The sequence below is a fragment of the Corapipo altera genome, unplaced genomic scaffold (assembly GCF_003945725.1).
Source record: "Corapipo altera isolate COAL_440 unplaced genomic scaffold, ASM394572v1 63864, whole genome shotgun sequence".
Classification (NCBI taxonomy): domain Eukaryota; kingdom Metazoa; phylum Chordata; class Aves; order Passeriformes; family Pipridae; genus Corapipo; species Corapipo altera.
Window position 1 is genome coordinate 1 of NW_020885501.1, and position 13,247 is coordinate 13,247.

Below are 13,247 nucleotides of genomic sequence, written 5' to 3' on the forward strand. Positions count from 1 at the left end.
AAAGCCGGCCGTAGCCAGAGCCCACCACAGGGACCAGTAGAGAAGTTTCCTGGAGCTGTAGCAATCCCTCAGGTCCTTGCTCAGCTGCACCAGCACTCTGAGCATGTGATTCCGGGGCTTGGCATTCCCAGCCTGCTGTTGGGGTGTTGGGCCCCTGCCAGCGGAGTCGGAGCTCGTGTCCTCTTGGCAGCTCGAGGGACGGTCAGAATCGACCGGAGCCACAACTTTGTCAGGCCCTGGGAGAGACTGGGAGGCGTCTTTCCTGTGGAAGAACATGCTCTTCTGGGGCATGGGGAGGAAAAAGGCACACAGGAACGCCAGCGCCACGGAAGCCAGAGAAATGGCGTTGAGGTAGAAGTAGGACACATCTGCCAAGGACACCAGCAGCTGTCCCAGCACGGCGGCAACAGTGGCTGCCACCAGAGTGCTGCTCCTGCAGTAGCTCGTCACCCTCTGGTAGCGGTCGGTGCTGACCACGCTGTAGATGTAGGCGTAATAGGCCACCTCAGTGGCCGTCACCATGCCGTAGAAGAATTCCACCACCTGCATGGCCAGCACTCCGTGTGCAAAGAGGAGCAGGAGCCAGGTGACGATGAGGCTGATGCCCTGGAGGAGGAGGACGGGCTTGTAGCGCAGGTAATCTGTGAGCAGGAAGACTGGGAACAGGAGAGCGAGGTAGGAGTATGTCCAAACAGGCAAAATCTGGTTGGTAACCTAGAGCAGAAGAAAGAAGGAAATATTTAAAAAAAAAAAAAAACAAAAAACCAAAAACACATAAAATACTGATTTTTTAGATTTACAGTTCTGTTATTGAGGAAACAACATAGTTGTGGTTACAGGAAACACTGAATTATGTGAACAGTGCAGACTTAAACTGCTTTCAGTTACGTTACTGTAAATGTACTACATAAGGGGCAAATATAGTGATGCTACACTCTGCTACAGAAACAGGTGGATTGGCTTAAAAATTCCAGTAAAAGCCTATAAAGAAGGTAGATTTTGATATCTGGCTCTTTAAAGCAGTTGTAATTGTGTGTCAGAGGAAAGGCTGTCTAGCTTCAAATCCTATTCCCCACAGTAGCTGGAAATGAACCTCTGTTTAGTTTTAACTTTTTACATGAGTCATTGTATACCTTTGGTTACCTCTTCCCCTTGTTAAAATTGGACTGAAAAAACCAGCACGTGCTTTGTACAATGTAACTGGAACTGCACGTAGTGAATGTGTAGCTGCTACCAGGTTATCTGCACCTTCTATGTTTTCTTTCAGTTTAATGTGTAAGAAGTAAGCAAGTCTTTGAGGAAACAGTATTTCAGTAAGTTTCAGCTGGACTTGAGTATATAGATGCTCTGAAAAGAAATTCTTTCTCTTTTTTCTAAAACTGTTCTGCATTTGGGTTGGAAGAGGTGCTGTTTGCAGTCACCACTAAAGCTCAGTGCTTGCCCAGGCGGTTTGGGTACACCTAGGTCAGGTGTCTGCTTTTAGATGGACATCATAAAATGAGCTTTTTCTGTAAGTTGGCTGTTTTGGGGAGGTCTCGCCCAGTAATTATGGGCTCTGCTGGGGGTGTCCATTCCTGATCACTTGTTCTCTGCTTAAACAGAGACTAGAAAGGAACTGTATGAAATGCTGGAGGACAATAGTAGATGGTCATCTTTTTACTTCTGAACAGGTACTGGAGTGAGTTGCATGGTGAGCAGCTGGTTCACTGTATCTTTCTGTGTGACTTTTTTTGTTTCTCTGAACTTTAATTAGAATTTCTAAGTGTTTGACTTAAAATTGCGTTATAGAATTAGCTCACTGGAGATGAGTTTGGCTGAAAGAACTATTATCTGTACTACGCTTATTTTTGAGTTAAGGATTCTTGTTGAAATCAGAATTAAGGCATTCTGTGATCCTCGTTGTGTATTTTATATGAGAGATAAAAACTTCCCTTTGTGATTAAAAAAGAATAGTAATAAAAAAGGGGGAGAAAATAAACCCTAATGACTTAAACCACAAATACCATTTCTCAGAAGAAACCTTGGGTATGCTGGTAGATTCTGCCTTAACATTTGCTACTGTGCAGCAGGAATGACTGTTCTTCATATTAGCTGTATGTGGGTGTACCAAGCTTGTGTTTTCTAATTATACTGTTAGCTCCATGACTCAGCCACGTGTCAACTATGTCACCTTTTCCTGGGAAGTGTACTCCTGAAGCAGCCAGTGCTGAGCAGAGGAGCAGAGCAAGAAAACTTGCAGTGCATGCTTTTTTCAAAAAAACCTCAACTTTTCTGAATGTGAACCTGACCTCCACAGGTTAATGAATGCATAAAACATCCCAGCAATGTAGGTAATAATTTTAACAGCTCATAAGGGGAAGGTTGTTTAGTTTTCTTATGATTTGCTATCAGTGTGTTACTGTCAGTGTAATCAGTTCCATGATAAGTATAAATAAATGTCAGTGTTGCCCCTCCTCTGGGGTTCTACATTGGAGAGAGGAGCTAGCTGACCTGATTTTGCCAAAAATACCAGTCTCTTAAACAACTGCCAAAGGGCTTCAAAGTCTTAATAAGGTGGGGTCTTTAATGTTTTGACCTTCTACCAAAGAGGTGACTCCTTACTCTTTCCCAGAAGCATCTTAAACATGAGACTCTAGATAAAATATATCTGTATTATTGAACACTTCATGTTCCCTTCAGTTAATGCTTTAAGCATTTTAATTATTACTTAAGAGAATAATTACATACCTCTTCAATCGTTAGGTTTTTGTCTGGCCCCGTTAGATAAGGGGTGAGAAAAGACTCTGATGGCCTCATTGTGGCGAAAAATCCATTTGCACAGATGATCACTGTGGGATAAATCCAGCTGTGGCTTATGGCTTCCTTCCAGGAATCCATAGTCTACCTAAAAGAAAAAAAGATGGCAAAGAAATGAACAGATGCTCTTCGCAACTGGTAAAAATTCATCTGCAAGTTTACTTTTTAACTAAACCTACACTGCCAGACCCTTAAGCGGGGGCTGTGATGGTGGCATCCAGTTTAATTGGACACTGGGGGACAGATGGCAATGTGATAGCCAAGGGCTGCCTGGAATGGTGACACAGAGGTCTTGCTGATGTGCAGATGTAACTGTACATCAATGATCTTGAACTCTACTCCACAGCAGTGGAGCTGCACACCTGGATCTCCCCGTGGGTAGGGACGCTTCTCACAGTTACTCCTTGAGGTCCAGAGATTCCTTGCCACAACAGATCCTTGGTAAGTGACTAACAGTGTGCTCAGCTTTGAAATCTTGGCTGAGGACTGACTGCACATGTACAATCCTTTAGACACAGGCAGTTGAGCAAATCCAGGACTAGCAGTGGGTCTAGCTGCACCTTGACTCCTCTCTGCGAGGTTTAGAATCCTGTGACTTAACAAGAGGGTCTCCCCACCAGTTCTGTCTCACCTTGTTCTCTGTGCGCTAAGTCAAGCCTACCTTGCTGTCGAGTCTTGTTAAACCACTGTCGCATTTACCGTTGAACTTTGATAGATCAATAGAGGATATTGTTGTGTCTGTCTCAGAAGTGGAGTGACTCCAGCTGTGACACAGCCTGAGCCAATGTTTCTGTCGCTGACCCTGCCTGTGATCACAGATGCAGCCTGTAAATGAATTACTCAGATCAAGGTGCGTTGGCCGTGGTAAACTCCGGTCTTTGTTATTGTCTGTCAAAGGTTGTGAGGTACTTAGGGCTGGGTGCACGTGCTGCAGGGGAAGAATGAAGTTCCATTACAGTCTCATTTCCAAATAAATGAGTGGGCAGACTGTGAGATTAAAGTTCATTCTCAGGGTGCTGTTGATATGCAGCCTGAGTGCCAAGCACACAATGACAGTTCCAGCGTTCTCGCAGACAAAAGAAGCCACCAGCTAGCTCAGCCCATTTCGAGCTCAGTTTCTTCAGAGTGCTTTAACACTCATCATATTTCTTGCACTCCAGTCATTTGGGAGGGTAGAGAAAGACGCAGAAACCATCTGCTCATGGTACCTGCTCAGACTTTGAAAAGAGAAAACTTCACTTTTAGAAATGATGATCAAAAGGAAAAGAAGGCGACTTCTTTCTTCACCGTAGTCAGCAGCAAAAAAAGTCTAAAGAGATTTGGTTTTTTAAGCTTATATTACTTGTTTTGCATTAAAAAGTCAATTTCACTGATCCTGAAAACAAGTGAAATAAGGATGTTCTGAATCATAAGGGAATGAAAGCAAAGCACTAACTGATGTTTAATCATGCAGTTACAAGCTATTTCTTTTAAATTGTTGAATTCCACTTTGTAGCAGGCACTTTCTCAAAAGTGCTTCTACTTGCACTGTAAGATTGTATTTATTAAAACCTAGCATAAATAGTATGTTATAAAGACAGTATTTCTGTGACCTCAGAGGAATGTTACAAAAACCAGCCCTAATCCTTGAAACCTGATTTTAAATGATTGCCTTTGTTATCATCTTTCTCTTACAAATCGTTATATGTAAAGTACAGCCTGTACTACCTTTAACTCAAGACCTAATTTGAAATGTTTTGATATGTTACCTTTTCAAAATAAAAATATATTAAATCCTGGGCTGATCAGTAACATCTGCATAAATGTTTTATCACCTCAAAATGCACTGAGCAAGTGAGTAGCCACCACACTCCCAAATAACTCCAAAGGTAATGAATTACCTGTCAGACCTGTGGCTGTGGTGCATTTCTCGTGGATTCATGTGCAGTTCCTCCTAGGATGACTTTGTCTTGCAGAGGAGAAGTCAGAAACCACCCTTTAGGGTTGGAGGTAGTAAGAAATTTCTGTCTTTTTTTTCTGAAATGTTCTTTCTAAACTTGATAAAATGTTACCAGAATTTAAATAATAATAATAATACTAACTCATCGCAGCTCTTCTTGCTTGCAGAACTTGTCCACGAAGATTGTAGGGGAAGCATTCTCCTTTACAGGTTTTATTAGCAAACTGACTTGTATTTTTATGATAAAGCTATAATACAGTAGCTAATGATTAATAAAACCTGCTATGGCAAGAAAGCAATCAATGATTGCATTCTTTATGTTAATAAATACCTTTAAAAGCTCTCATCTCTGATTCATGGATAAGACAGAGCACCAGTTCAGCACAGCTTGGGCTAACACTGGCCCTCCCCTGTGCATAGTGGAGTGGTCTCTGGGCTCTTGGGGTCTCTTCTGACCATCCTGACCTTGCTAGGGGTTGGGAGGTAGGATATGGAATGTCTCATACTATTAGTTGGCCAGTAATTACTTCTGTATAAGGACTGATCTGTCATTTAAGGGCAAATGGACAATAAGATGAGCTTCTAAATCTGGCTTCTAAGCTAAAAAAAATCAAAACAGACCTGCTTTAGAGAAATGGTGTTGCTTTGCTTTCCTGTACCTATTTTTTCAGACTGGACTCCGTCTGTCTTCCGAGGTTCACTAGAGGATGGAGTGAACCCTGAGGCCAGTGGTAGGATGTGTGTTGGCACTGGCAGTGGGTGCTGTGGCCCTGGCACAGGAGGGGCCCCTTTGTGAGCTCGGCAGGGCCTGGTCTGGTTCTGCAGGTTTGGAAGGTTCTCTCAGTGCTCAAATGTGTGGTGCAACCAGGCAGGCAAGTGCTCAGGGGGGCCAGGTTTGTCTGTGCACTTCCTTCTCTTTCCTTACTGAGGGCTTCTGAGGAAGGGAAGGTGCTGCTGGGTGGGTGTGCTGCCTGCTGGAGGGGGCTGCTGGCTGGTGTTTCTCTGGTAGCCCTGGGTAGTGGTTGGGCAATACCTGCATGCTTTGAATCCAAAGATACTTTGTTCCTTCCTTGTTTGCCCAAACTGGCCTTACCAGCTTGCTGGACTGTGTCTTCACATAAGACTTAGGCACAAACCCACTAATGTTTCAAAGGCAGTTAGTGTTGTATTTCGAGGGGTTGTAGTTATGGGGAGCAACGAGCCCAGCTCTGGAGTTTCATGTTTACATGGAATCCTTTAACATGCTGGAAGAAAGATCAGCACTTAATACCAAAAGTTGCAAGGAGAGGTGGATGCATTGTTTCCTTTTCCTGCAGAATTAGACAGCCTGTGGTTTCAGCCTTGCTTATAACCTGCCAAGACTCAAGTATCTTCTCTCCAAAGAGTGTGTGTGTGTAGGTACACAAACACACAGGTGGATGTGTGCATCTTACTCTTTTAGATTAAATCTCTGATTGCTGGGTAATCAGCAATTACCCTGGGTAATCAGAATTAATTTACCCTGTGAAAGTCCAGGGTAAGACAAGGCCTTGCCTTTCTCTTCCTAACAGTCCTAAGAACTACCCTCTTCCTCCTCTCTTTCCCCCATAATGCTCCCCCCAACTTCCAAACTCAAAATCTTTCTTTTGGAAATTGGAGAGAATAGGATTAGATTTTTTTTTTCTTTAAGGTCTTATCTGTTTTCTGAAGATGGGGCTCTCTACAACTGCAAGCCAAATACACTGGGTCTGCTTGGTTTCTTTGCTCCTCAATGACATCCCACAAACAGAGAAAGCAGTGAGCTCTATCAGAACATAAGAATTTTCATGGTTATTTCTACCACTTTTTCTAGCTCCTTTCCTGCAGCCAACTACTGACATTATTTTTTTAAGTAATAACAAAAAAGTTTCACATGTTGTTGATTCCTGTTGTCAGATGCTACATGGAAATATTTGTTAACTTTCTGTACCAAAGGCAGTTTGACACCATGGCCATGGAGCTGAAAACATTAAGTTTTTCCTTTCTCATTTAAATACAAAGTCTTTTTAACTTCTAGTAAAGGACTGGCACCTACTTCTAAACTAAATGCCTCAAAAGAAGATTCCTACTCACAAGGAAGAATAGAATAAATTAGTCCTTGCTCTCCTGGACTCTGTCCCTCTTTCTTCACGCAGGAGTATCGTGCTCTCAGTTCTGCAATAATAAAAGATACTCACTGCTCAATGCAAACTAAATACATCTGATTTTATGACTGCATTGATTAAACTGTTCTACTTGGAGCCAGTTTACAATAGAGAATGTCCACACCATGCACAACAGTAAACAAAAAGCCTAAAAAATCTAGCCAGGTTCATTTGATCAGATCCTTCTGATCCTTCTTGTGACTTGTAACAAATTGCTTCTCTCCTGCCTGCCCTCACCTCTGGGCACTTTGTCTAGTTGCAATATGTGACTGGTATAAAAAGCAGGTATGTCTGTACAAATGATAGCTTGTGTCTCTACAGGAAAAATATTATTCTGTAAATGCTAGATGTTTTCTATTTTTATTACTTAGGTGTAGGTATTGGAGGCTAGAAGCAAACAGCAGTACAGAAATAACTTTAGCATATGGATATCAATCATATTAAATTAGGTATTCACCATGAAAACTCATTTATAGTCTCTTGTTTCTTCTCCTGGACTAACTGTCCTTTGTGTTGGACTAAATTAGCTGTAGGACTTGAAGTTTCTTGATAAATTCTGAGATGCTGACCCTGCCAAATTCTTGGCCAAGATCAGTGAACCTCCCTCACTTGGCATTCAAAAGCACACATGATGTTTGTTTCAGTTATAAATCTTCTTGGATATTCCTGTTAATCTGGAATTTTCCTGTGTGGAATCAGCCATATTTCTCCACAATGTACTTCTGTCGTTTTAGTCCATACTACTTAAGCCCCTTGGTAGCTTTTTTCTTTTCTTGTTGAAATAGAAAGTCAGTCCTGAATTTAATTTTACTGGGAGCACGAGGAAAGGAGAGGGGCTTTTTCATTTTTTTTGGACTTGGAAGTTTCTCGCTTCTCGGCAGAGATTTCTATGAAGTCAGTGAAGTAGTTGCAGCTTTCAAATGTGGGTCAAGCAACAACTGTGGCTTAGCAGTGTTGGAGTGAAACCCCTGGGATGGGATGTGCAAATCCTGCACGAGGCCCCCTCTGACGTGGGCTGTTCAATTAGGCAGGAGGAGCCTGTCAACCCATCTGCCTGCACTTGGGTAGGAAAGAATATAATGATGCACACACAATCCTTTCTTCCTTGATTCAGAACAAGGGATGTGCAGAGGGAGGACAGACCCTTCACCCACGTGCAGGAGCAAATGTAGTTGGAAGCAGCTTTGCCAGTGCCACACACAGGAGCCAGAACAACAAGGCAGGGTGAACTCTGATCTTTGCTATTGTACACAGGGAGGAGATGAAAAGGTGGTGGTTGTGCTTCTGGGTATAAATTACTGCTGTTAAGCTCTTTATAGGCAAGTAAATAAGAATCTAAAGCAATTTAGCTTTTATTCTTGGCACAGGGCCGTTATGTGAGCTATGAACTGGCATATGTTGTGCTGAAGTGCTGCAGTGATTCAGCGCAGCTTTCCAGGGCTGTGTTGAACGTTCTTCTTGCACTGCTGTTCCCTGCATGCTGCAGCCTGAGCTCTTCTCCCAGGAGGGCCTGGCCAAGGAGCCTGCCTGCCTCCTACAGCCGAGTCAAATAGCCTGTGACAATCTGCTCTCTGGATTCATGCTCAGCATGGTTCAGCCGCTCTTTGCAACATCTTGCTATTTTCCTTTTGAATTTGCTTGAGACAAGCACACAAATGCTTCTGATCATGAAAATCCCGTGTATGACTGCAAAGTAGCTGCCATAAATTAAAAACTGGGAGAGGGAGAGAAAAAGGCAGAAGAATTAATGAAAAATGCTTTAGGGAAATGCTGCTGCTTCTGGAGACAGCAGACACTATGATTTTCTTTACCTGTGTTCTGGCACAGTTTCTCTATGTTCGAGTTTTTGCTTTGTGATTTGCTTTTCCAGCAAACAGCAGATATTTGTGGAATGAAGAACTGCCCCTTGCTTCCATTCCTTATGCCTCTTAATAAACATCAGAGGGGGAGCAGAATAGGAACAGATATTTTTTTCTATTAGTGCAAAATATAGAATTAGTTTTGTTACCCACGTAGTCATGAATAATGTAAGTGAAGAATCTGAGTTCATCCTTGTTTTGCTCTTACTTGCACATTTCAGCGCTGTCACCACAGTGGTTTCTGTAAATACACTGTGACTTTGTATCACTGTTTCCAACAACAGTGGCAAGGCTATTTATGAGGTCCTACATATTCCTGCCTTTCATTTTAAAGATTTAATTTTTAATGTTTGATTCAATCCTTATTCTTTTACAGTAACTTTGGCCTTCTTTGTGCAGAATATTTGGATAGCTTTAGTCTTCTTCAAATCCAAGGGAGTAGGAAGCTGCCCCAGCTGAGAGCCCATCTGAGAAAATGCAGAAGTCAGTACATCTCAGGTGACTTCAACATGGGTGGCATTGGGCTGGCTAAAATCTAAGCCACTGTTGTGAGATAGGATATCCCATCCCAAATTAAGTGCCCAGGCTATGGGCAGAAGACTATTACACATGTTGAGATACAGACCAGGTTTGATCCTGAGCTGGAATTAGAAGTCAGATGTCCTTTTCGCTTGAGCTGAAATAACTCCAATAATCCAGGCTGTGTCTCGTGGTTTGAACAGCACTGATAACATGTGGTTATGTTGATTCTGCATCTGACAAAACCACTCTGAGTTTTTAGGGAGAGAGGATGTTATTCTCTGTCCTATCAATGACCAAAACTGGTCAGATAACAGGGCCTGAATAATTACGTTCTGGTGTATCTCCTTTTAAAAAGTCAAAGACCAGCATCTGTAATCCTAAATGCATTAAAAGGCAAAAGGAAGAATTATGACTGACATGTGAGAAGAACAAGATGTGCAGATTTCTATAGAAGAAAGAAGGAATTAAGTTGTCCTTTGGCATAGGAATACCTTTCTTGGTAAACTTTTGAAGACAGATTGGCAAAGCAGTAAATAGAATATAAGGTAATAGCACTTACCTGAGTCACTATGTCCAGCCCCAGGCCTCTCGAATCCACGACAACTACTGTAAGAATGGTCTGAATCACCAGGGCAATGAAGTTGTTGAAACCAAACATCAAAGCATAGCGTTCCATGCTCAGATTGATGGCAATCTGGAACCTAATGTGAGACTGGCAGGTCAGTGACTTTCCAGTTATTGCCCTCCAGTCAGTCAGTGAAGAGAAATGATTCATGGAGATGATACATCAAGGACACAGTAAACAGTGCTTCATTTGTTAGTTTGCTTCCTTGCTTACTCTAAAATAGAAAGCCTTTAGTACCATAGTGTATTTTGATGGGGTTTTTTTACTTGTCTGTGCTGCTTTTCCAAACCATACTATCAGGTGCTTGGTACAATATCAGTTCTCTTTAATCTTTTGCTCCTTCTCAAACCCCACAGACTCCATGGCCAGGCAAAGCCATGACCTGATCTGGCAGTGGCAGCAGTTCTGCCCTGGCTGGGATGTCAGACCAGCAGGTCACTGTGAGTATCTTCCAACCAAATTTTCTGTGATGATGTGAGTCACTTTTTGCTTTGGGGCTTGACAGTGGAGGTAGCATGCTGTTTATTTCTGTCAAGAGCCTGTAGATTTTACTGTCAATATCTTTTTTGATGATAGTTAGAAATCTTTCCCTGCAATATCCACCTGCAGAGTTTATATCTGAAAAAAAGGGTATTATTCCTTCAGGACTCACTTTAATTGATTTTAGCATGTTTTTTATGTGCAAGCTTTGACTCTTTTTGTTGTTGTTGGTTTTGGTTAGTTGGTTGGTTTTTGTTTTGTTTTGGTAGAATATTTTGAAATACTTCAGGTGTGATTTACTATAATGTGGTAGCAATAAACCAAAATGAAAACAAAGAGTTCACTTGGCTTCATTTGAGATAGGCATAATCTTGCCATGCATTATAATTTTAGCAGGTTTTTTAAAATGGTTTCTGACTAATTTTGAGCTTTGACATAAAATGCATCTGGTATATCTGTTAATGAACTAGTGTGGTATGTCTAAAGACATTCCGAGCGATTAAATAACTGGAGTAATAACATATTTATTGCACAGATTAGATATAATATTTGCTATTAATATTATTATTATAGCTTGGTCTCCTAAGAGATCTTGTCCAGTGTTCTCTTTTACTCCTTCTTTACATCCTAATATCTTTAAGGATTATGTGTATAAAATTACACTGGGAAATGCTTTATGTCAAATCTCTTCTGAATTCATGCAGTTCATAGCATGCTAAAAGGTTTATCAGCAGGTGGTCTAGACATTATAGGATGGCTGTCAAGGTATGCTTGTCCCTGTTGTTCACTTTGCATCTTTCCTGCAAGAAAGAAGGAAAACAGCTTCTGCATTTTGCTGTTACCATTCCCTTTAGTACTAAAGTTACCTTGTACTTTGTTTAACTTCTGCCTAGTTAAACATTCAATTTTATGAATATTCAAAAATTTTGATAATTTTTCTTTTGTGGTTGTTTAGAAGAACGAAAGCAACATAATCAGACATTTAAGTGTCCTTGTATTTACCTACACAATTATGTCTAGCATTAGGTCCTCTTTCTCTGAGGAAAAGGAAGGATGCCCAAAGCAAACTCGAGGTAGGGTCAGCATTCTGTGCATAAAGGCAGCACTGTCAGGTTTTATACTTACGTTGCTATTGTCAGCAGGAGCATATAGCAGGCCTTGAAAATGAGATAGCCAGCGTAACACGCCCAGATGTTGGTAGAGAAGTGCATGAGAAACAGAGAACCGGCATCTACCGCAGAGAAGATCCCTAAAGCCAGTTCTCCAAACAGGTCCCAGTTAATTTTCATATATTGTACTAGGAAAGACGTTACTGAGCCTAGAAAAAGAGAAAAATGTGTAAATGTTGTATGTGTTCCATAGCCTGTATCACCAAATCTTGCCACCCTCATGTACCAAAAGGCAATGCTGAATAATGATGCAGAGTAGTTCTGAAATTTGAAAGCATTTCTAATTACTTCTGCAGCCATAGAGATGACTGGTCACTTTTAGACAACTGCATAAATCACGTCTCTGCCTTAGTTCTTAATGCTTTATTCCACTTGACAGGATAGACTGTAATGTAGAAGGATTATTTGGCTGTCTGCACCCAGCACGCATCTCTAGAGAGAGAACTGGGAACACAGTTTGGAACTCAAAAAGTTTCTTACAGCTTCTCCTAGCTTACTGCACAGTTAGGCTAGTAAATCTGCTAATGTAACAATTTAGCTCTGTGCACCTCATAAAGGAGGTAAGCTGTCAAAAAAGTGAATTTTGTGAGGTATCAGGGAGTATATTGAAGGAAACGAGAAAGGATAAGCACTGTTTGCTCTTGGTGGGCCTCCTAGAAGATGCATCTGTTGCAAAGATAAGCCACATGATTTAATATCTTCTGTATTTCTACATGGAGAAACAGGCAATTCCATGACAAAGAGGAATTTGTCAAGGAGAAAAATATTCTAATTTATGCTTCAGTTGGTCTACTTAATTGCCTGCCTCAAGACAAGAGTAGTATCTATTTCTCTTTAATGACTGTAAGGGTAACCTGAATGACTAGGTGTGATGTAGACATGTTTATTTTCCCTGGTGGATCACACCCCAAAGTCTTGTGCAAGTTCTCTACAGCAGCACAATGTGATTATGTGAAACCCTGCCAAGGCAGGGTGGTGTAGTCTGATGTTACCTTTTGATAACCTCACTTTGCTTGTGCATCTGCTCCTGGTGCAAAAGTGGAATACTTAACATCAGTAGCATAAGGAATTCAATGGGTCTTTTTCTGCAAATCTCTGCATCTTGCAATGACTAAAATTCTTCTTTTTTTCCAACTGCACAAGAGTATTTCACTAGAAAAAGATCTTAATTAGAGGATTATGTTCTTTCGGTGTAAAATGTTTAGGAATAACTTCTCCCATCTGTGTAAGCTGATAGCATTGTTATGGGAACAGTGCCATACTGTTTTGGGAAAAAAACCCCACCCAATAGCCTCATCCAAAGACACACGAGTGCCTCTGAATGGATTTACCAACTGGATATAAAGTCTGTGTAACTTGCACAATTTCTGCATACTGCTAAGACAGAGTTAGTTATCTGGTCCTAAAGAAAAAGCAGCATAGCTCATGTTTGAACTGTTGTAGATCAAAGAATGAGGTCTGGAAGGCATAGTGTGCGCAGTGGCTCCCTGGAGTGCCTGCGATAGAATGGCACTTTAAAAGCTTTCTCAAGTAAAACTTTAGAGACTGCCTTTGTGATCAATGTTTAGACATTAACTTACTCAGAAAAGTTGCTAGTGCTTCGACAGCTCCATTGTACACTGCAGAGCTGTGAGAGGGGGCTCGGAAATCCCACAGCACTTGGACATAATTCAGGACTTGGTTAAAGCCGGCCGT

At 41.5% G+C, this 13,247-nt stretch overlaps 2 protein-coding genes across 2 annotated transcripts; both read right to left on the bottom strand.

Moving 5' to 3' along the window:
* Window positions 1-3: 3 nt before the first annotated feature.
* Window positions 4-9,859, bottom strand: LOC113940561 (thiamine transporter 2-like; the record flags this gene model as incomplete). The annotated part of the gene is made up of 3 exons (XM_027631717.1): window positions 9,838-9,859; window positions 2,728-2,884; window positions 4-714 (listed from the first exon to the last, which is right to left on the bottom strand). Coding segments are annotated over exons 2-3 (861 nt in total), but the record flags the coding sequence as incomplete, so codon positions are not given.
* LOC113940562 (thiamine transporter 2-like) lies at window positions 8,432-13,244 on the bottom strand (the record flags this gene model as incomplete). Its single annotated transcript, XM_027631718.1, has 4 exons — window positions 8,432-8,611; window positions 9,838-9,979; window positions 11,509-11,701; window positions 13,133-13,244. Coding segments are annotated over 4 exons (627 nt in total), but the record flags the coding sequence as incomplete, so codon positions are not given.
* Window positions 13,245-13,247: the final 3 nt, after the last annotated feature.